The following is a 24963-nucleotide window of genomic DNA, read 5'->3' on the forward strand; positions in this document are numbered from 1 at the left end:
CCCTGATTGTGTATCAACAATAAACACAGTTAAAACTGACAAAAAAGAAACAATTTAACTACGTAGCCTACTTAATCATAGTTGAAGGTCAAAAAGCTAGCACTAATCACTAAATCAACAAAATCTAAACATTTCTGCAAAATCAGGCAGGCAAACGCTCTTATTCTGAAATGCTCCCCGTGGGATCTGCAGATGGAATGAAAGCGGGTCACAGAGAGCTGTGAAGAAGGTAGTAGAAGCAGAAAAAGACATTAAAAACAAGCCATCGATGTGGGGCAGGCTCCATGCTCTGCTGCTGAAACACTTAGGCTTCCAGTGGAAACTGAGGACGGAACTAAACTGCCACCTGTGTGAGTCCAGGGTGATATATAGCAGCCCAAGTCTGTCCCACAGAATTCCCATGATGCATGGCGGTGAAGGGAGTTTTGTTAAAATTAGCTATTAAGTCTCCTATTTGTTTGAAATACAAAATTTACTTTGTGAATTATGTTTTTTTAAACGTGTCTGCTTAGAATATAGTGTTTTTTGTTGGTAATTGTCATTCTTGTGGTGATTTACTATTGAAACCAGGAGTGAAGTGCCTGTTTCATTTGATAAGAGCTAATCTGTTTTATGGTAGGTAATATTTGTATGCAATTCTCTTTTGTGGTCTACATCCTGTGGTGCAATTGTGTCAACAAGCGATTGGTAACATATTTGCAGCTCATGGAGCAGGGCCCCTACCTGGGTGGGGCCGTCCCCATGCACCCCTGCTGCTTTTGCTTATGGTTGTTTGCCAAAGTAAGTTGATGATCGTGGTAAACATTACCCGCTGAACATCATCAAATTGTCACTGTGTGCATGTTAGCATACTGGTGTGTAGTGTATTCAGCTCCAAGTGATGTACCTTTGCACAGCATGGCAGAGCTGCTAGTGTGGCGGCAGACTCTTATTCTTGTGTTATTACTTCGCCCCCACCTTACAATGCTTTCTTCCACCTTACACGTCACTACAATGATTGCCTTCCATCAGGTGAGTTAATCTTTTTCACATATTTCCTGTAATCAACTGTATAAGTCATTGAGTGACAGAGTCCCACCCCTGAGATGGCCATCCACAACCTAGACAAGCAGCACGACGGTCCTGGATCAGAGTTAACAGATCACTGAACTACTTGTTATCTTTTATCTCATGCAACACCATGGTTTCCCAAAGAATCCCCAAACACAAAACCACAAACCCACAGTAAATACCAACAAATTCAAACTGACTAAAAGATCAGTGAGATCAAAGTTTAGCCCAGACTCTGGGCATTTCACTTTCCTTCACCCTCATGTCGAGATGTTGTGTGAGAAATATGTTATTTTCTGTTTTTCACAACATCTGTGCTGGTCGCTGGTATTTTAATAAACAAGTGCCTGTGGCTTGAAAATGGATGGTGTTTACAGTCTTTTGGAGTGGATACCGCTGGGTCTCTGGCGTGTTACTGGCATCATTCGACTTGCTTGATCTGGTCCTAGTCCCCGACTGGCTGAATAATTTAACACTGACCCGCGCCTGACGGGCCTGAAGTTTGACCTTAAGATTTGTTTTAACTGCGAGGGTTCAAAGTAAACGCTGCTCGGCTCTCGGCACGGCATAGAAACTTGTATGTGCCTCATGTTTATGTAATGTTGAACATAACTCCTGTTTCAACCCTCTTGCCTCTCCTTACTTGCCCCACACTCTCAGATCTTCTTTATCTCCCCTGTTGGCATCTTGTGGGTCGTCTGATGCCTTTCTTGCATCAAACTTTTTTTTGTGATTTGTTTGTTTTCATTGTGGGTAACGTAATTGAGCATCCTATGCTAATAGCTCTGGCCTATAAAAGGAACACTTCTCCATATTGATAATATCCTTCATGCCACCACACACTTCATCTCAGTTACAGCACCATTTATTCCAAGCCCCTGAAAGTCTCCCTGTACCTTGATGAAGGCCTTTAATAAAAGCCCATTAATACTTTGCATAGTCATATGATATAAATTCACTAGCTGTTAATTACATGTGCCTGTGAATAATTTATAGTCTGAAAATAAATTGATAGTACAGCAGTCGATTGGTGCTGCACAGAAAGACAGGAGGCCCCTTTGATTCAAATGGTGTGTGTGTTGTGTTTGCACCTCCCACAGAATACACAATCACCTCTGATGAGCCTAATCATCCCCCTTGTGCTGATATTAAATGAGGACCATCAAGAGCTAACTGATCCACTGTAACCCATGTATGCAGCTGCGTAGTGACATCATATCAATATTTAAAATCTTTCTTATGCATGTATTCCGGCTTGTCCGACTTCATTAAGGCCATTCGTCATCCCTCAGGCTGGGGCACGTTCCCTCAGGAGCGCTCGGATGAAGGCTGGGAAGAGATGCCACCGCTGCTCGGAATCTTCTCATGTATATGCTCCCCTGCTAACATCTGTGTCCATTACAAGTGGAGTCAACAATTTAACCTAAACCAACATGCAAGGTATATGAATGCAGCCATTGACCATTTATATTCAATTGTAAGTAGCCAGTACAGCACTTAGCTTTATGCTGCATTACCAGTTACCTCACTGGTGAATTTAAATCCAAAATGTAAATATTGCGTTCATCAGTTAAAGCGGCCCCTTTCACATCATATTTGGTCGTTTGGCATTTTTGGCTATATGAAAAAATCTGTCAATTGATATTGGCGTAGATAAACTGGAAAATAAATATCTAAAAGGTTAAAAGTTCACAGACAGTGGGAGATTTGTCAATAAGGGGTTTCAAGGTTATCGACACTATTTACTTTATGCGGTCTTTTTAAAATGTTTTACTGCTGTACTTCCTGTTTGTAGCCTTGTATGTATGTAGTCATACTTAGATACAGTTACATACCAGCTTTTCATCCGCTCTTACAGTGCAGATGATGAAATAAATGACAAGGTTTCCCCCAGTCCAAATTATATCTGACAGAAATACACCTTAATTCTTATTCTTGCACATTACAATTATTACTTTGTGTTTCAATTTCCTGTTCAGGCTGTTTGGGAGTGATGGCTCATGCCAGGCTTTGAGACCTGATCCATTGGCTGGTTATAAGCAAACAGAAATGATACAGAAGCCTGAGGTCTAGTAGATTGCTGACAAAAACGTTGAACATGCATTTACTGTAGGAACTGTGTTGAGTTTTATGCAGCAGTTCCAATCTGCTGGTGGACTAACAGCTCCCATTAAATCCACCGGCAGTCCTCTATTCAGGTTCTAATTGATACCAAGGCCTGGGTTTGTTAAGGCAATTATTAGCATGTGCTTAAAATGGCTAGTGATGGCCTTTGAGGGAAACTGAAACAGCGGGGGGGGATTTTAAAGGCACAGCATGGTTAATAATAGGTAGAAAAAATTATCACTGTATCACATTCGCAAAAGATGACATCAATATGGGGGATTTTCAATTTCACCATCCATTAGAGTCCCAGATTTAAAAGTAAAGGGGATTGGGGAGTTAATTTGAAAGGTATTGTGGATATGCTACTAATTAACGGTGCACACACAAATGATTCCATGATCAGCCCTGAGAATCCATGACACCTCAACTGCAGCTCTCCGTTTCGTAAGTGCTCTAGCTACGTTCCACTGAACATGGGTAAAATGGGCTCTTATCAGCTTCTGCTCTCCACTGACCATAGAAAACAAAACATGTAGAAATTAGAAATGTAGAAAAAAAGAATTTAACCCCTGTCGACTTCACTTTTCAGTCGTCTCAAATGTAGATGGTGAACGTCAGGTCTTTTGACGTGGTAAGATAAATCTAATACATGATGTTACAAAGCAAATTGCATCTTTTTAGCACAGCTCTGATCCTGACATCATTTTTACATTTACATTACATTTCAACAATATGCAACATTAGTGAGTTTTGCTAGCATCGGTAGATGTTTTTATTGTTACTATGGAAGAGGCGAGGCTTCGCTGCTCCGTCTGCAGTCTTTATGCTAAGTTAGACTCACCGTGTCCAGACTCCAACCCTGTACTAACTTGAAATTGATGTAATATTTCCATCCCACTCTTGGAAAGACCACTTCCCAAACTTTAAAACTGTTCCTTTAAGCTGCTATTCAGAGGAGTCATTAATATGCTGCTGGAGGGTATAATACTGCACTGTCTGTTGACTACAATAAAGTAAGATATTAGTTTGTAGCTAAGCTAAGCAAGACAAGAACGCATCTCTAAGTCTTAGCAAAGAAAAATAACAGGCTAAAATTCAAAATGTCAAACTAATCCTTTAATACACTTCATGCAGTACATGTTTGTTTGCTTTTTTCGTCCTTGTTGCCCCTTCTTCCTCTGCTCCCTCTTTTGAAAGCTGCTGTGTAACATCTGTCCTACAGTGGAAATGGTCAAAAAAGTAATTTGAGTGAAAGATGAGGAGTAGCAATGCTAATCACTGCCTGGAATAGCAAGTGGTTTATAAGCCAACTGATAGAGGATGCGAGTGAATGGGTGACAGAGAGGTAAGAAGGGAGGGAGAGAGGGATGAGGACCAGGGATGATACCCACATGAAATAGAGCAAAGCCCGTCACAATGCGCTAAGAGGCGAGTCAGCACAGCTGCCATCGGCATTTTGTTTAGGATTTGTTGTATTTTCTTTTTTTTTCTTCCTTTCACTCTCTGAAACATATAAAGCACACTCCCACCTGGACCTCATTCACCAGCCAAAGGCATTTATCTATGAGTCTTCACACACATTTGCATCAGAATTACCTCCAGAGGTACTGATGTTAAACTCTCAAACCACTGATTCTGCGGATCACTTAAGCCCCGAGCTTATCTGGGTTATTATAATTTTTTGGAAGGATTTATAAAATCATATTTCATGAGGGAACGTTGAACCGCAGACCATTCCCAAGGTGTTATTTCCAGCATGCACGCTCACTCACACACACACACACTCACACACACACACACACACCCTTGTTTACCTATTTGGTGGCTTGGCATTGCAGGATGAAGCACGTATCTTTCTGCAAATCCGCTTTGGCTCCGTTTATGGATACTTCTGTAAATTGCCTCGTTGCAGATCAGGCTGAAAGTTTAGAAAGTTGATCAGTAATTCAACTTTAATTTGCTGGGTGGAAACTGAAAATTGAAGTGAACTAATGAAATAGGTCACACAGGCAAGGGTATTTAGTGTCAAGAAATATGCATGTTTGCTTCTTTTTTTCAATGCAGGGACACAGCAGGTGCAGACCGTTCTCATCTCAGGGCGTCCAATACTAAGATTTTCAGAAAAAGTGACAAAACGTAGTTTTTGACACTAAAGGTACCCTTCAGCGTCTGTATGAGACGCTCTGGGGTGTCTCGTACAGACTGGAAGTGCTAGCTACATTCGTGTTAAAGGTGTTGACAGCCCCCTGAAGCCCCCTACCCTTACCATAACCATCAGAAATGTTAGTGCTATCAAAATATCAAAATGGATGGAATGATGGATATCAAAAATTTAGAATTGTAGTATGCACTCAAATATACAAGAAAAATGACATTCTGGTGTTTTTGTGACACAGAAAAAAAGAATATTTTCAAGCTACAGGAAGTGGCAGGGGTGAAAAAAGGTGAGGTTAAAGTTGTGCATCACCATCTCCCACAACCCCCAAACCATGAAGAAGATAAGGAAGCAGGTGCCTCAGTTTGTGTTCAGGAAGTTCATATCAGGAACAGGACTTTTTCACTCTTTCTCCTTGGTGGTTAAAATTACCTGTACCAGCACTTCACTTTAGACATGTGAAGCATTTCCCCATTCTGTACAGATAGCTTCTTAGAGAATCTGATAGATGAATGCTCGCACTGTAAACTATTGTCTAAATCCACAATCTGAACTTCCATTCAACTCAGCGCATTGAGGAAAGGAAAGAGGCACTTAGACTGGATGTCTTTTCAAAGAGCACACAATTCTTAATGGCCATCATATGTTTTTCCTGCCTTTTGTGAGGCATCTCGTGTCTTTTCAGTGTGGATTGCCTATTTGTCTTTTCAGAGTCAGGCAATTTATATCCTAAAGCTTTTATGCAAACTCACCGAAACTGAGCTTTTTCCCCGATGAATTGGACATTTTTATGGTTATAATTTTGCCACTTTCAAGGCTAGCAGAGTTGCCCTAGAGGACTTGCAGGCTGTTATCTTTTGTGTTCTGTTGTAATGTCCAGGAAAGGAGATATTTTCTGTCTTTGATTATTTTTATATGCCCAGCAAATATCTTTTTTGTAGGGAAGAACTGGGATTTTATCTACCTGACAATTTAGATGACATAGAAGTGTCATTGCACTCTAATCAGAAAAAATCCGTAATCAATCAGTAAAAAAAAAGGATTTGCATGTATATTTTTTGTATATATATATATATATATATGTATAAGATGTATTTTCAAAAAACAAAAAAACTTTTTTCCATGAAAAGGCTATAGTGCAGATTTAACACAATTAACAAAGTCAGACAGTTCTGGTGACAAATATTTTGGCTTCAACATGTATTGCTATTCTCTAACCTTTGTCTAGTAATTATAGTAATAAATGTAAAACATAAATAAAATAGTAATAAAAGACTAAATGTCTTAGCCTGGCAGTGTTTTACTTTACTTGGTTCACTGTAAAACTATGGGTAAAAAAGAAAACAGATTACTAGCATGGAGAACTAAAAACTTCCAAGTCCTTGGTACATATCTCTAAAATCTGACACGTCTGGACTTCTCATCAATGGCATCATGAATTAATATCTGCCTAGAAACCTCAGGATTAATGCTTATTAATGCAGTTTCACTGTGACACTCTTGAGCCATTGTAGATCTTAGGTTTTAATCAGCTTCAATTTGGAGAAGCTCCTCTCTTCCTCTGTGAGCCACCCTTCCTTCAATTTCTTCTCCTATAAGAAAGCCAGACGTTTCAGGTTGGTTATGTTGGCTTCTGGCAAATCTGGAAAAGCCTGCATCTCCAGTATCGGTTATCTGTGGCTTTGTCCATCACCTCTAGAAATGCATCTTTGACTTCTGCAGATATATATAGACCTAAGCAACACAAAGGAGGTTAACCCTAACTGCGCAGCTGTAGTAGCTTAACGCTATGTAGCTAACGTTAGCAACGGTGTAGAATGTTAACTTATGTAACGTAACATAAATAAAAACCAAAAACTAATGTTGTGTAGTTATTGTTTCACTCGGGAACCGAATGCCAGTCTCCTGGGTTAGGGACCAGCTCACTATCCACCCAACCACCTTAGTGTCGAACTTTCATGGCTATTTAAATCCCACACACGCTGATTTTACCTGTGACAGTAGGCGTAAAATGGCACTCAGACGCCTTTTGATGATACCAGACTGACCTTAAAGCCTTTACGCTGCTGATCCGACTCTCCCATCTGGTATCTGACTGAGGATTTAAGTGTTAACATGGCTTTTTAGATGGTCCATCTCTGAGTGGAGGTGGAGAGCTGTGTCAACAGCTTCTGTAGGTATCCAAAGAAGCCAGTGGCATCTGCAGAGCTTTTTGCCACCTCAATGTATGCGCTCCGCATGGCACACATTTATTTATTTATTCGTTTGCAGAAGTTGGCTCGGAGTCCCTTCCTCCTTTCATATTAGCACTGTTGCCGTAAGACTACCCTCTACAGTCTTCAAAAGGGATGTTAAGCTCTGCTAGTCTCTTCAGAATAAGGGTTTTCTCAAGTGAACTCTTCCACTTCAAGGAACCCCATCAAATGATCTTTTATTTGGGGTGTGTCCTCCATTGCAACAAGCTGTATTTGACTGATAGTTGTTCTTTATGTTTATGTCTATGATCATCCTTCTCCTCTTTTCTCCGTTTTCTCCCATGCGCACCTGAAAACTTGGACCTTTTCATTATGAAGAGATATCAGCAATCTATATATGTACCAAAACATCAGTAAACTCAACTTTCAGCACAGTAACATTACAACTACAGCCATGCAGGGAAGAAAATTGTGTGGAACAGGGGTGCAAAGTGTATTTCTTTCTTTTTTTATTTGTGAATTTGTTTCCTCAAGGCACCCATCTGTAAATTTTTATTAATTTATTTTATCAATTTTTTTGGCCTTTGAGGGCACCCAGCAGCCCTACCACAGGGTTGCGCCCTAAGCGACTGCCTTTTACCAGTCCTGCAATAAGTCAAACAGGGCAAGAAAAAAGAACCCCAAGAAAGGCAACAGCAGTGGTTGTATGTAGACGCGAGCTAAGGCCTTGACCTAGGGAAAAACAAACTTCAACATTAAAGCTGGTCACCTCATCTAATCGGAGTCGCAGTGGAAAGGCAAGGCAGAAACAAAAACGGTCCTTCTTCTGGATTTGGTGACATCATGTTTTTTTTCTTTCAGAAGGAATCCAAGATTTGGTTTAGGCACCATTTCTTTGTTTATGTTTGAGGCCTTCTTTTGGTTTTATTATGCCATGTTATGGCTTCTTCTTTGTGATGTTATGTGAGGACCCAACACTGATATAATTTGGGTAATAAAACAAGTAATACAGAAATAAAAGGGATTGTAGAGGAAGATTGACAGCAGTATAACCCAAGTAGTAACCATGACAATGGAGCTAAGCTTAACAAAGTAGTTATTCTAACTAGGATAACAATCCAATCCACTTGACCAATGTTAGAGGGCACAGGCCAGACCCAGTTCTTAGTATTCAGTGCCAGAGCAAGACAGACAGGTTGTAAACCATCCCACAGTTTATCCAGATTTTCACTTCATTTGGAGATAAAAATGAACACATGAAATGTTGGTAATAAATCAAGTTGAACCTGGAAGTTGGTCTTGACGGATGTTTACAGCAGTTTGGGTAATCATTTTGCTATTCGCCTTTGCTTTCTCTCTCCACTTGTCGCCACGTTCCCAGTTCTTGGCAATTTGCTTGCCGAGTACAATGTTACTGTTACTGATATGGTAAAAACTCCAACCAGGTTGTAATCAACCAAAAATGATCCTTTAAGTGTATGCACAGTCATGAGCTTCAGGAATCCCACCTCTGATTGATCCTCCATTTATATTTGCTTTTCCTTTGAGTAAGATGACTGTCATCACTGATAATAGTACTGCCTCATGCGGCCCATCCGTTGGACTACTGGCTGAGTCAACAAAATCTGCTGTAATGGACATCAAATGTGGCTAAACTATGCATTGTGAAGTCAAAACCTGTTGACTTCTGTATCACTTCATCTGTGTCTAACTTCACTGACACGTATGACACCGTGGAGGTGAGCCCACCCTCCACGCTGTGACACCCACCACCGCAGCCCCATCCAACGCCATCCTCTTTTGCACTCCTGCACAATTAAAAATGCATCAGGGAACGGATTAGACACACAATCCCCGGCACTACTGATCCGGAGGGTGAAGTTGTCACGAAAAGGGATAGGGGGGTTGGGGGTGATATAAACTAGGATGAAGGGAGGAAGAGGGATGGATAGGTGGGCAGTCCCCCTCCGAAGTTCTTTCCTCCTCCTCCCTCTGTTACTGCAGACTCCTCCTCTGCCCTCAGCACACATTCAGTCACCTCTTTTATTTACTGCTCCTCCATCAGCAGACTCATCCCTCACCTGTCCTTTGGGTTGAGTAACCTTTTCCTCCCTCCTTACTCTCTGGCTGTCCCACCGTCCTTCTTCCGTTCTTCTTCCCATTCTCTCACCCTGTCTCTTTCCCCATCCACAACAGCATGCATGCCTTTCACTCCGCCTGCCACAGATCTGTTCACATGTAATCCATCTTTACCAGTCCTTCTTTTTTGCTAGACTTGCTGCTACTGCCTGATGCTTGGCTGTTTGCTGGATGAAGCAGCACTGGATCATACTGAGGGAAGAAATGGATTCTGAAGCAGGTACACCAGACATGAAGTGAACAGTAGTTCAAGAACAACAAAAAAGAAAAAGGATGAGACCTGTGTTCTCTGGTATGAGACTGTAAAGTAAAACTAGGGCTAAAATGTTAACGGTAACCAGTAATGCAACTGACTGACTTATTGTCAGCCCTATGAGTTACAGCATCTGCTATCTATTTCTTTAAAGTCCCAAATGTAAAATTTTGTAGCATCTTTAAAATGATTCTGATGCAGAAAGATTTTGTTTATCTAAAGAAATGAACCAAATCCTGTAAACATTGCTATATGTAGATTGTTTATGTTTAAATGTGTCATTTATACACTATAATCCACTACCAGAGTACTGCTGAACAGAGTCAGGTGGGATTGCCACAAATCAACCGGATGGTTTTTCTTTGACTTTTCACATTTTTATTTACAGCATTATATGTTGACAATTATATCATGACAGGCTGTATATTAACTTCTTGGGAGAAAACCAGTACTTCTTGAGCACCCTCCACATAGCCAAAATGGTATGATCCTCGTTTCATAACATAATCTGCAAAGATTCGACTGTGAGATTGGGAGTCGAATCAGGCTCATCCTGTCAAATCATTGAATCTTCGACTATTCAGGGTCAGCCCTAATGCCATCACAGCTGTCAAAATAAAAGTAGAGTAATGCAGGGCACATGTTTAAACTTACAAAGTCTGTCCTGTGGGATCTAGATTTCTGATTGACAGGTGATCACTGTGCACTGAAAATAGTGACAAATATTTTAAAAAGTGAGTACGTAAGAACTGAAAGGTTGATAGCATTCATAGCAGAATGTTGATAGCATTCATATTTTAAATCAAGATACAATTCAAAGATGAATGCCCCACATTAAAAGTCCAGTACTGAAATAAATATGTCAGCGTTGCTTCATCATGGAGCTGCGGTGTGCGTCCTGCTGACCTGCTGGCAGGCTTTTCACACTGGCCACTCTGATCAATGCCTTCTCACCTCATCGACTGCAGGCCATTACCAGCTGTCAGGTCCTGTCTGAGGTGATGAGCCAGAAAGGGCCTCTTTCACTGTCACCTCTGCTCCAGGTCTCCTCGCTCTCCTTCCCTGTGTCGTGAACCTCCATGCTGGTCTCACTCCTACATCAGCTACTCTTGATGGAGATGATCTAAAACTTTCCCTTCAAAGAAATGGTTCAGCATTTTGGTTAATGCGCAGAGGAGCATGACTTGAAAAAGAAATACAGCCAGGCTAGCTGTTTTCCCCTGTCTTTATGCTAAGCTAGGCTAAACACATCCTGTGTGCAAAATGTGTGCAAAGAATTGGAATTGTTTGGAACTGTAACCATTTAAAATACACTTTATCCCCTCTACCTCCTCTCCATACCATCACGCCCTAACACACAATTTCAGCATACAAAACCCCCCTGAAGGTTTAATTCACTTTAGGCTCATGTTATTTGCATTCTAAGACTCACTTCATGAAACTTTTCACATTTGTGCTTACAATTTAACGTTTACTATTTCATCACCTCCATCAGTTTCACCATCGAAATGTTGAGGCAGGAAAAAAAAAATCCCACAGGTTAACAACTTCTCATCCCATGCAGGAAAAGGGAGCGCTCACTTCCATCTTAATGTAATGCCTCCTGCCGCTGCCGCTACTTTCTTACTTCCGTCCAGCATGGGGGTGGGGGTGGGGGTACAGTTGTCCAGCCTTTGTTTGGAGGGGGTTGGATATTAGGACGCATGCCTCACCTTTTCCCAGCAACAATTTATCTTACTTCAGTGTCGGGCCGAGCCGATCAATGAGTACAGGAGTGACTCCCTCCCCCCCCGACACGTCCTCCACTCCTCCGCTCCCTTTGACATTCACTCTGCGCTCCAACTCCATCAGGTCCCAGCTCTGAGAAAATTTGCATCTCTTTGAATGTGACGCTTGGAAAAAAAAAAAAGAGTAGGGAAGAAGGAAGAAGAGAAAAAAGGAAGATGGGGAGGGCGGCAGAGAAGGAGGAAGGAGCAAGGAGGGAGGGGAGAAAAAAGGGGGGAATTTGGGTGGGGTACATAGTATTTGTGCGTGTGTGTGCATGTGTGTGAATGTGTATGGGGGGTGGTTGGGGTGTGAGGGGGGTTAGGCACTAGATTAAATTTTGCCGTCTAGAAAATGAGAAAAAAGGGCCCCCTCTATCTCAGGGAGTCTACTGGGGAGATCTTTATTCTGATTCTTGTTAGAATTGTTTATCACTGTGACAGAGCAGGCCGGGGTGGAGATAAAGGCAGTGCTCCATCACAGCGTTGACAGTGGTAGGACACGCGCTGGAATGAAAGGAGCCAGGGAAATATTATTAATAGATGCTGACTTGATTTGCCTCGATTGCACGTCAAGAAGTGGGGGCCAGGGCTTGATTGCAGCCCTATGAAGTTCTGTCCAAAAGGGAAGCTATTTTTCATTAAGTGATAGAAGTCTCCCCTCTCTCTGTCTCCTCCTTTTTTTCTCTGCTGCTGCTCTCCCCTTATGCGTTGCTTTCCAAGGAGCTGATAACTTATGCAGTTTATTCTAAGCATGCTGATTTGTGTCAGAGCAGCAGAGAGGAAGAGGAGAGGATGGAGGGATAGAGGAGAAATGAGGTATAAAAAAGGGACTTATCTCACCTTTCACAATATAGCCCGTCTTGCTGGTATAATACTAGTTTTTGGTAAAAATATAAAACCCCCAGCATTCACAATTGGTCTATCACCGCCATCTATACACCCATGCAGAGCTGCAGCACCCACAATCCACCAGCGAGGCGCCTGCAAAACTCCCCTCCATCCCTCCTCTCACTCCCGACAACAGATAAAAAAGAAGTATATAAAATGTGATTACACAGGCAACATGTTCATAGGCACTGATACGCCGGGGCGCACTTTATTTTTAGAGTGTTGCATTACTAATGGATATACAGGAAGATGAGGATTTACACCCGCCCACGTACAATGCAGGCAGATATGAGCAAGCAGAGTCTATGCATCACATTTATGTGCAAAGCATAAAACAAGACCCCCCCTCTTCTCTATCACTACAAAAAGAAGCAAAGAAAAGAAAGAAATTGATTCACAGAGGGGGGAAATGCAGCTTTTTGTGTCGAGTACAAACTTCTGAGGTGGAATTTAGGAGGAACATTGGAAGTCTGGTTATATTTTTTGGTTAAGCCAGTCGATAAGTGTGTGTGTGTCTGTGTGTGTGTGTGTGTGTGTGTGTGTGTGTGTGTGTGTGTGCGCGTGTGTTTCGCAAAAAGAACATTTCCAGGCAGAAGGACGATCAGAACCGAGAGAGGGGACACCTTTAACCTGCTGGACTGCGGGGCCGAATGAAGTGTGTTTAGCTGTGTAAGTGTGTGTAGCAGAGACAGATGGAGGAACCTGAAGCAGGGTGAGTGTCTGCGAGATGGGCTTTTTTTTAACTTACGAGTTATCTGTGTAAGATAAAAAAAAATCTCCACACCTCCGTTCCTCCCTGTTTGCCCACATCTCTTTTCTCTTTTTTTTTTTTTTACCTCTTGCTTTTCTCGTGTGTAATTAAGTCGGCTGCAGTTAATTTATGCATCGATATCTCCAGTTGCTGGCATTCCTGTGAAAATCCTCAAAACATTATGAGCGTTCTTTTAATTGGATTCTATTGGCAGCACACTGTTTCACCGCTAACATTTACCGTATGAAATTTTTAGATTGGCAAATATTTCCTCAAGTGTATTATATCGGGTTCCTCCCCCTACATGTGACATTTGCTGATATTTTCAGGTTATTTTCAACAATGGATGCTTATCACAGATGATCTTTGATTTTTTTTTTTTATCTGTACATTTAATTTTCTGCAGTTAGATATGAGAGAAGAAAAGTTTGTGTGGATGAAATTGATGAAGAAAAATCTAAATGTCAGAATACTGACTTTTATTACCGTTATCCTTTCATAATAATAAACTGCTAATAATAAGTGTTGAGTGGTGATGTTTTAAGCTGAAAACGCCTTTTTGTCTCTATCTGTGTGTGAATGCAGGAGAGTGGGATTTCATTTAGCCCATTTAAAGCTGAACTAATTCACTAAGAGCTCAAATGGGCTTGTTCTGTTAACTGGGGTCAACAGTTTCAAATGAGCTATTAATCGACTGCTGGAAGTGACAAATCTTGGAGTGCAATTCGAGAGCCTCTTTAGGGGGCGACTTTCTCTCCCATGCACCCTAATAACTCTCCAGATATGTGAGAATGCTATTAATTACGCCACTTAATGCAGCCGTGCCACACCCCGCGCTCTGAGGAGCTTGACTTATTTCCTCTTCCGATCCACTGAAGTAGGTGGCGACTTACATTCCCAGGAACAATGGGCGAATATTCATCAAACGTCTCATTCAATTTTTCCCGGTATCATTTCCTTTTTCCTCTCTCTCCTCCCCTCCTTTCTCAGATCCCTCGATCTAAAATATGTCTCGCTAAATTGCTGCAGACACATCTGCATATTTGGTTTTCTGTAAAATATTTGATTGCTCCTTCCATTAACTGTGACAGTGTGTGTTAAGGCTATGTGGCACATAGGATCCGTCTCTCTCAGTTGTGAAGAGATTGAATAATTGAACTGCTTTGCTGGGAGGAAAACAGTCAAAAGAAAAGAAAGCTATATCAATTATCTTGGCGAATACAGTGCATCGGTAAAAAACCCACACAAATATGGAAAGAGGGACTGTTTATTAGCCTTATTTCACCAGCTAAAACAAAGCCTGTGTATTGTGCTAAAGCAACATCTACAGAACAGCTGTTAATCTGCCATGCACTGAGATGCTGCAGGTAGGCGTGTGTTTAGCCATTTTTCTGTCTCACAAGTAGGTTTTTGTAGTTTAGGGTCAGCCAAAAAACTCCTGCAGTTACTAACTGCATATTGCTGATTGTTTCTATTTTTTTCTTACGTACCTGGAAATCTGAGCACTGATGAGGGAATGTGTTCCTCCAGCATGGTCAATTTGTATCGCAGTGCTATTAAGAGAATTTGCCCCCGAGAAGCTCCACTTTTTTTGTGAAATGGCTAAATTGTATGAGGAGTGTTTCCAGCATCTGCTTATTAGGTGGCTGTATTCATTATGTGTTATTGTTGCCTCCCCTCTGTGATCAAAAGTGGAATTGGGTGTAATTCTATCAGCGAGTACAGAGCCTATTCAGAGGAGGAAGCGGCAGCACATTCTCAACACAAAGAAAAAAAAGGATGCCTTTTTGTGGTTCGGCTTACCTGAAGTGAATGAAATCAAAAGTCTGCTGTGACTTCCAGATGACTTTCCTAACTTCTGTCCAAGAAGCCAAAACACATAGTAATTTAGACCACAATGTGACTTTTTGAATTTTCATTGTCAAAAACATGTAAAATAAGAAACAATTGTTATCTCGTTATTTAAAAAAAAAAAAAAAAGTTTATTTGTTTTTTCATTAGCCTACATCTTTGTAAATCTAGTTTGTTACTCCTCATAAACAAGGCAGCTGCTAAATAAAAGCAAAACAACAACTAGCTTCACACAGTACAGCTGCCTGACTAGTGGAATTCACAGGATTTGATGTGGCTAGTAAATATATTTATTCTACTGATTTCAGAATAAATATTTCTGGCTTGGACAGACAGAGCAAAACAGAAATAAATCGCTATGAACAATTCTTTTTATTAAAAACTTTTTTAAAGCTCTGGAAAAAGTAAGTAAGTGAACCTTTAGTCATTAGTTATTATCCAGTGAGCTAGGATACATTTTTTGTATTTCTCCCCTTGCATTCTCTAAAGTTTGGCTAAAGGCCGTTATATATTATGGCTCATCATGTATGATCTGTGACATAGATGTTTACCAATGGATCTGTTATTCAGTTTGCCCCCAGCCTAAAATTTCAAACCTTTGGCAGAATTGATGAGCAAACATACTGAACATTCTCTCACACACACACACACACACACACACACACACATACACACACACACATACACCCCACGTACAGAGGTCTACCTAGTGCCAGAAAAGTTTGATGCTGCACAGATAGTCTGACAAGCGCAACCTTCAGATAACAGTATATGACGTCTCAGCGTTGCCTGTGTGGAACTGGGACTCTCCCTGTTAAATAACATGTGACCACTCAGGACTTCAATATTCTGTAGGCACGTGTTTGTTGTTAATCACTAGGAAGTGAAAGTGAAAAACAGTGTTGCACCATAGATATATAGACAAAATCTGTGGGTGATGGTGCACAACCAAACAAAACAAAACTATAATGTATCGGCCACATTTGTGGGAAACAGTATATGATTTCTAAACTATCAAAATGTCAAAACTTGCATACACACGCACACACAGGGAGGCACACTCATAACGATAGCTTCCCGCCCCAACGAGAGGTGATGAAAGGTCAGTGCTTGTAGAAAACAAGGTGCAAAATTCAAAATGTTACTGTTCCTCACAGTTCATCTGTCCCCCAAAATGTCACTGCCCCCCTTCCTCTCAACAGGGACAAATTACTGTAGCACCTGGGTGTGGATATCGGTTTCGTATGGCAGCCTTTTTGTACCATTCTGGTGAGAGAACGAGAAAGAGGCGACCTTGTGGGTTTGTCTGATTGTCGGCGCCTTGAGAAAACCCCTGTCACGAAAGAAAAAAACAAAAGAGAAGAAGACGAGGAGGTGGAGGAAGAGGAGGGCTTGTTTTTCTGGTTGTTATCTACTCACTCTGCTGCAGCTGCCTCGTCGCGCCGCACAAACACCTGCCGGCCTTCCGCAACACCAAGAGAAAAGTCAATTCTGCCATGCGATAACCTGGCCTCGGCTGTGCAGCGGGAAAAGACACCTTGTGGACGTGGTTAAGATGCTATGACACCTTTCTTTCCCCGCTCCGCTCAACCACTCACTCCATGGGCTTGTTTACTCACCATTTATGATTTTATTTTTTCTTCTCTGCACACATGCTTTTCTCTCCTCCGCTGCCTTTGATCTATGCGTTCAGAAGTGTTTTTTGAGACGCTCCTCTTTTGTCCCCCCCGGTCCCCTCTTTTTTTCCTCTGAGCAGTGTCTTCAGAGGAGTAGAAGCGTCCAATTCTGTCACATTTCTCTGTCGTCTTTGTGTGTGCGCCTGCTGCAGTGTGCAGGCCTTTGCAAACCGGCAGAGAAATCGACTACACAATAGCCTTGTGACTTTACAATAGCTGCTGTGGCGTTATCTTGACAGCGAGGGAGAGGTCTCTTTTGTCTAAGGCGGGCGTCGTTGGCAAAGGGCTCCGTGTCCAACAGCTCGGCTTCCCTCTGAGCCACTTTGCCCAACATAGAAGGTGGCGGATGAATGCTTGAATTCCGTTTGACATGTGACATACCACCCTTGGAAAACAAGAGTTGGCAATAACAGAGGGGAGAGAGAATGAGTGGCCTTTAGCTGATCCTTGAACTGTCTTGTTAAAGCTCTTCAGACCACATGGTCTCTGAGAGCCAGTCCAGCATGTACCATCAACCTCCGTGATGTGTTGTGTCCCTGAGAGTAGGCAAGGCTTTGGGATGACACAAAGAGAGTAAAAGCTCCACTAAGAGAGAAGAAAAAGATTTAACAGCATGTTCCCATGCTATGACCTAAAGGTTGTGATAAGAGTTAGACTGTATTTGTGTGGACTTGAACCTTCCATTAAAAATGGACTGCATCAATATAGCTAGCCTACCGACCACTCAAAATGGCAACATTCCCCCATTCACACGCACACTTCATACATTAATGACAGTGACCGCATTGCAAGGTGCCAACATGATCATCAGGTCAAGGGTGCGACGAGTAGCCGCGGATCAGACTTATTTGGAAAAGAAAACAACGAAAGCAAACTGCTATCCCTGGACATAGCCAGCCTGACCAGCTAGAAAACCCTTTACATATTGTTTGATTTAGCCATGATCTCAGCAATTACTCTGGGGGGCTCAATGCAATCATAAAATATGAGAAATTTAAGAAAATAAGACCGAAGTTGTAATAAACTGGAGTTCTCCTTTGGGGTGTCGCATTTGAGCTGAAATGCTCCCTCGAAGGTTTTATGTTACTCAAACGAGAAAATAAATTTCAGGAAATTACTATAAATCTTTGGCATTAAAAGGGACATGTTTATATACACTAAATAGAAATAGAAACGGTTTTCATCATCTACATGTAGAAGTCTTGTTTTTCAAAAGCAGAATCTGAATCACTTTTAATGGCCAAGTACACCAACTCATCCAAGGGATCTGAGTGAATTTCTCAGAAGCTCTCAATGTGCTTTCAGCTTACAATGTACAAATGTGCAGGAAGTAAACCAACACAGACATACAGCTACACACAGATAATACGGTGAGACAAGGATAAAACGCATAGATGTAGCTATTATGTACCACAAAGGTGTAAAAATAGAAATTGAGATTCTCAGGTTAAACTGTTACTTTGCAGTACTGTGGTTTGGTTTGAGCAGCAGCCAATTAGTTCACTCTGTCTTTCTTAGAACTATCATACAATATAGCTTGTCAAGTTAGAAACATACTGCATATGTCCTGTTAGAGGGTGTGATGACAGCTTCTTGTGCCCAAAATATGTCAAATGTGTGTTTTAAATACACCAATAAAAAAGTGAAATCTAAGTATTTTATAATCTTTTTCTGCCCCAGTCCTGGGTGATGTGATCTTTTGTGATTTGGACGTATGTTTTTGCTCCATCACTCCTCTTGCATTATTCTAGATTTACAATATTTAGTGGGAGCCATTAGGCACCCAAGAACATAAAAATCATACAGTAATAAATAAGAAAATTAGGTTGAAATTGAGTAACCTATATTAGTAGAAACCAAATTAATTTATTGTCCACATCGGAAAATATGCACGACATACACCTTTCAAGCTATTCTCCTAATCCCACATCTGAACCTCCAATGAGATTATAGAAACTAAGACATGGTCAGATAAAGAACCCCAAAAATCAGCATCCGTGTCTGTGGCCACCAAACACTCTCACCTCTTGCTCCCTGTGGATTTGCTCAGTATAATCCCAGCGGTCAGCTCATGAGAGCCATTGTCCTCCTAAACGGATAAACCGGTGTGGATTGGATTTTTAATGGCATTAGCAGCCCAAGAAGCAATGACCAGTAAGAGGATTGTGAACTTACAGGGACCTCTGAGAGACTACAATTCTGGGATGGTAACACCTGATCTGATTGCGTGTCTGGGTTGTCTCTGACTTCCTGCATCAAAACATTTCAGAGTGTGAATGACCCTGTATGATGCGGAGGCAGTGCAGCAGCTAGTCCGGCCTCTCCGCTGTCACCTTTTATCCTTTCCTGCAGCTGTCAATCAGCGCCACGGCCGGTTAGAGCAGCCTGAACCTGCCTCTGATTGGTTTAAAGGTTCTGCTGATTGATGCCACAGTTTAGCTGGATTATAGGGTCAGAAAAGGAGTCTAATCCACCTCTCTCTCCCCCAGTCAAAATAATATGTGTGGGAATTACTCAGAGCAGCAGTGACATTGTAATGGGAGAGATTGAGCTGTGAGGACAGGGAAGGGAAGTATCTCATGTGTCCACCAGGGGAGCCCTTCTCTATGAAACCAGTCCCTACAGTGAGGAACAGACCGTGGAAGAGCACTGCAGGATTGAGCTCTCAGCCTCCTCAGCCAGGAGTGATGACATGTTTTCAGTACTCTGACATGGAATAAATGTTTGTCCTCAGATTGAAGCTGATGGAGCTTACATTTATGTGTTCATTCAAATGATTTGCAAAGTATTGAGCTTTATTTAAAACTGCTCTGCTGTTTTAAAGAAAGTACTGTTTATTACAGCGTATGTTCTTTCACCTTCTAGTGTTCTAATTTATCATGTATCATGTAATACATGTACCCAGGTACTGTATAACGACATTCCAGTTGAATTTAATTTAATTTCATTCATAATTTATTAACTTTACAAAATAAAATATCATGGAATTAATAAATAAATCCATCATATTTTAATTCCATTTAATAAAAACAATAATTAATAATTCCATTTAATAAAAACAAGTTTTTTACGTTTTGTTTAATTACGTTCTGAAGTCCACCAAATGTATTTTTGATTGTCATATTTTTTCACTGCAGGTACACGTGTGTACATGTGGGCTATCCCAAGTCCAATCTGACCTGTTTTGATTGAAATTTAATGCTCAAATCAAGGAAGGGGGTGTTTACAAGGAATCTTGAAACACTGAAACTGCACATTGGCAGGTCTGTGTATATTTTCAGTGTCCACTGGGGATCTTAACTGTGTCATGCCTGTGTTTCCCAACATATTTCTGCATTTACAAGGGCCCCCACCTACGCATGCTCCTTCAAACCTTGTGTCACGGTGTCATCTCAAAACACATACAGAGAATAAGTTTTATCGTATTGATTTCTTTGTCATCATTTTCTGTATCACAATCTATAATGAAAATAACAGAACATTATAACCTACATCAAAGTCAGATTCACAACAGGGCTGTTGCATTAGACTGCACTGGTTTTAGCTAGGTGTACTTATCCAACTGAGTGTCCATGTAGGAATATGTTGTTTTATAATGGTAGAGTTTATTGATGGTTATTGTGGTTATGATAAATCCCACTAAATTCAAGAAAGATATGGCCTTCTTTACATTAAATAAAATTCATATAAATGATTTTAGCTGTTTTTGTATATTGCCCTGTCTGACCATAATGTAGTCTAATTACGAATGTTTCTTCTTGTTTTCTTTTTTCTGACCCCCCCCCCCACACACACACACACTAAAACATGAATTAAAAAAAAAACAAAAACAAAAAAAAAACATGAATTAAGCATAAATCACCTATTTCTTAATGATTGTTGTTTAAACAACAATATTTGTACCTTAAAATTTAGTTTAGAGTCTAATTATGAGGCAACACTTGTCCTACAGTGAAGGGACAGAACGTGTAGGAGTTATAAAAAGGCTCTCCTACAGGCCTATTTATGCTCTTCATGATGTGTTAAAACGAGTAATCGGCAGCTTCCACCCTGTACATCCCCACAGAGAATCAGCACAGTCTCAGTACTGTTTTTGATGTGCTCATGGAGCCACCGGCTTCAAACGATCACCTACCGACGTGATTGACACCAGGACACTGTTGGCTGATCAGTAAGCCACAGAGGTTAGTGACTGGATGTAAAACTCAATACACTATTGATTAACAATTACTGGGCGGTGCATAAATAACCAGAGTTACATGTAAATCGCAGAGCAGAGGGCAATTCTTTCTTTGCCACTTGCATTCTAATTTGCAGTCATTAGATGAGTTTTCTTTCCGTGTGACGCACACATACACACACACGCACACTGTCCTTTGTGTTCCATCAGTTACTACTTTAGGTGTGTAGAAGTGGTAATTATAAAAAAGAAATAAAATGCTAATGCAAACAAGAATCCATCCAGTGAAGCATTAAATGATGGTTAAAATAAAATGCAGCTTGACAGGCAGAGAGGAAAGAAGAAAAAGATTTTTTTGTTGTTGCATTCTCTGACTCGCGCTGACAAAAGAGGGCAGTATGATGACGTTGACAAAGTAAGCAAACTTTCACTTGGACACACACCCCGCACATTGTGTGTGTGTGTGTGTGTGTGTGTGTGTGTGAGTGTGAGTGAGTGAGAGAGAGAGAAAGAGAGAGAGAGCGAGATGGATTTAAAGACATTAAAGATGTTCATAATGTGTATGTGTGTGGTATTTGGGGAGGCGTGTGTGTGCAGCATGCCTTTGCCAATGTGCTCAATGTATGCAATTACTCATTCATGTGGATGTGTGTGAATGAGTGCACATGCCCAAATATACACACACCCCTTTGCCCAAACACAGACAGACACACTTTCACCAGCAGTTGTGGAACACATTAGGCCGTCCTTACAGCATAATGAAAACACTATACTGTATGGGTGTGTGCAGCAGGGGGTGGATTTGTTTTACCACCATCTTACTGTAGACCAGAAAAAAAAGTCTAGAAAGTGATTTGTGCCCCTAACTTTCAAACTCGCCTCCAACCATATATATATATATATGTATATATATGGGGTTGTGATGGCGCATAGATAAGATGCTTGCCTTTGGTGTGGGAGACCTGGGTTCAATTCCCACTGTGAGACATCCACCATTGTGTCCCTGACCTCTAACATAACAGCGTCAGCCAAATGTATGTAAATGAAAAAAATATATATATACATACACACATGTGCAGGTTTTAATGTGCATTTTCTTTTCAATCAATCAAAAAAGCAGCAAGGTGTGAAAATGCATTCTTCGTGTTGTTATTACATCATAAGTGCTGGGAAGCCTTTGACCAGCATAACCCTGGTTAGAGTTCAACAAACACTTGTCTCGGGGATGAAAGACTCATTGAAAGCCAGGCTGCTAATGATAGTACACTCAAGCAATCAGTGCAGAGCACACATTGGCCCCTATCTCGCATAACGACAAACGCCAGTCCTAAATACGATGGCATCGCTGCTGCATGTTGGAACGGGCTCCTGGTGCGCGGCGCCAACTCAGCCCGCCGCTGCCAAGCATTCTTCAGATTTCATTAGGTAATAGCTCATTCATTACTGGGGCTGAGACCGGCCACGCAGCCACTATTAAACCCTGATCACACAGGATGCAGACACACACACACACACACACACACGCTACAAACACATATGCACAGAAACATAATTGTCACAAAGATTTGGCTGGACTGGAGGCATGTACACACACACACATACACACCCAAGGCTTAAAGTTATTGTAACCCAGTTAAAAAAAATATAGACTCTCCCTGGGTCTCTTTACCCTCCAGTGAGCTCACTTACTGGGGGCCACTTTCCTCTGATCCCCCTGCCCCACCCCCCGCTATCGGCCATGTGTGGAGGCACAAACAGCTGGGCCCTGGATTCCCCTGCTTTTGTATGAGGATGTGTCTGTGCATGCATGCATGTGTGTGTGTGTGTGTGTGTGTGTGTGTGTGCATGCATGCGTGTGTGTGTGTGTGTGTGTGTGTGCGTGCGTGCGTGCGCGTGCGTGTGTGTGTGTGTGTGTGTGTTTGCAGATATCCCAGAGGACCCTCAGGCTGCAGAAGTTTATTACAACCAGGACGGATTTGATTCCTGTTCAGAAGACGAAGAGACAGAAACACCCGCAGAGACACTTTACCTGTCTGACCCACAGGTGAGTTTGTCTGTCAGGAAAATAGACCATAAAGCACGGGATGCTTTCGGGCGTGGCTACCTTGTGATTGACAAGTCGCTGCCATGGTGGCGTACCAATGCGTATCCCTCCCCAGCTCCCCCCTCTCATCCAAATATGGTCAATTCTGCTTCCTAATCAAAGGAAGTTCTTTTTTATATTTGAGACAATATTTTTATTGGCGACCCGTCCAGGGTGGACCCCCGCCTTTCTCCCGATGTCAGCTGGGATTGGCTCCAGCCCCACGCGACCCTGTACGCAGGATAAGCGGCTGACGATGGATGGATGGATGGAAACGATATTTATTTCTGAAGCTGTGCAGCGTTACGTAACATCATCAACACGTTCGTGTAGTTTTCCTTTTTTCTGTCCACCAGAGCTGGTTTCAGGTGCAGGTCAGCCAGGTGGGTTCATAGAGCTCCACCTGCTGGAGAGGCGCAAAGAGGACCAGTGTCAATCAATTCCAGGTACCAGCTCTAAAACTCGACTACTGTATTTTACTGCAGATTAGAGGTATTTCTACAAGCTGCGTTTACTGACAACATTAGAAAGGCTTATAAAATATGACGCTTTGATATATATTAAACCAGCGGTCTGCAATAGGCGGCCCGCGGCCCAAAGCTGGTCGGGTTACTTTGATAGCGGCAAAAAATTAAATATTAGAGTAAATCACCGAAGCACACGGGTGACGCAGTTGGTGCGTGTCCAACTCCAGTTTTGCCAGTTTTGCCAGTTTAACGGCGGACAAAAATGGTCAGTGCGCCAGGCGGGTTGTACTTAGTCTGTGAATTAGTCATGGGTGTGTTTAGGGCATAACGTGCAATAAACCAATTAGAGCAGTGGTTGTCAATAGGCGAACTGGTGTTGATAGCAGAAGAAATAAATTAAAAAGACATTGATATCAGCTGGTGTTGAACTAGATCTCAGTCGTGACAGATACAGTTACTCACTTCCTCTTAAGTGATTGTGCCTCCAAAATAAAAGCGCGACAACGTTGGATTCCCCTGAGTCTCCTCAGAGGAATGAAAATAAGCGCCCGTAGGTTTATTATTACAGATGAAACGGCGGGACGCGCACACACTGCAGCACACGCTTTTGTTCAACGAGGGAGAAAAAAGAATCCGCAGTATGTTGGGATCCATCCTTCAACCCTCCCAACAGGAGTCACACACACTACAAGGATTTGAAATAATTTGATTAAGTTCTGGCCCGCCATGAAACGGCTTGAAAAAAACTGGGCCCGATGCCAGACTTATTTTCCGACCCCTGAATTAGAGTGTCATCTCCCATTCCCTGCAAACTCAGGTGAGCTTGTACCTTGGCGCATTGCAATGAAAATGGCGGATGCCTCGCAGCAGAGAGGAAACGTCTGGACTACGATCAACCGGTGGCGGGTCACATCTCTCCCCAGCAGCGGTTTCATTATTTTGTGTTTTATGGCAGGATGAGTAACTGCGGCGGCAAAATCTTTACAAACCAAACGATCGAAGGATCGATGGAGGAAATAATCCGCAGATTGATCCAAGAGTCATCAGCTGAAGTCTGAAACTAAATAGTTGAGAAGGAGCTCCACAACTACAACAGCAGCTTTATATTTACTTATTTTATCTAAAGTGACTTACATTTGAGGAACAACATACGAGCAACAACAGAGCATCAATACAATAAGAGATCTACAGCTGACAAAACATACTAGTAAGAGCCGATAGCACATGTCGCATCAGTGGGGTAAATACCTGGGGAAGGAAGTAAAAGTTAACAAAAAGTACAATCAATACAAGAGAATTTCAAGGGGACGGAAGAAGAGCACAGGAAGTGCATGTCAGAGGTCAGAGGTGTTATCAGAGGAAGTGTCCTCTGCAGAGTTTTCAGGAGCTTCTTGAAGTCAGAG

General features: G+C 41.8%; 1 protein-coding gene across 2 annotated transcripts in view; it reads left to right on the forward strand.

The window, feature by feature from the left end:
- Positions 1-24963, forward strand: part of nek11 (NIMA-related kinase 11) — a 110561-nt gene that overhangs the window by 50988 nt on the left and 34610 nt on the right. For both annotated transcript variants that reach the window (XM_046043798.1, XM_046043799.1), the window contains one exon: positions 22936-23054. In XM_046043798.1, the coding sequence (XP_045899754.1) occupies positions 22936-23054 (119 nt within the window). The remainder of the gene's footprint in view (positions 1-22935; positions 23055-24963) is intronic.

This window comes from Micropterus dolomieu, linkage group LG03 (genome assembly GCF_021292245.1).
Source record: "Micropterus dolomieu isolate WLL.071019.BEF.003 ecotype Adirondacks linkage group LG03, ASM2129224v1, whole genome shotgun sequence".
NCBI lineage: Eukaryota > Metazoa > Chordata > Actinopteri > Centrarchiformes > Centrarchidae > Micropterus > Micropterus dolomieu.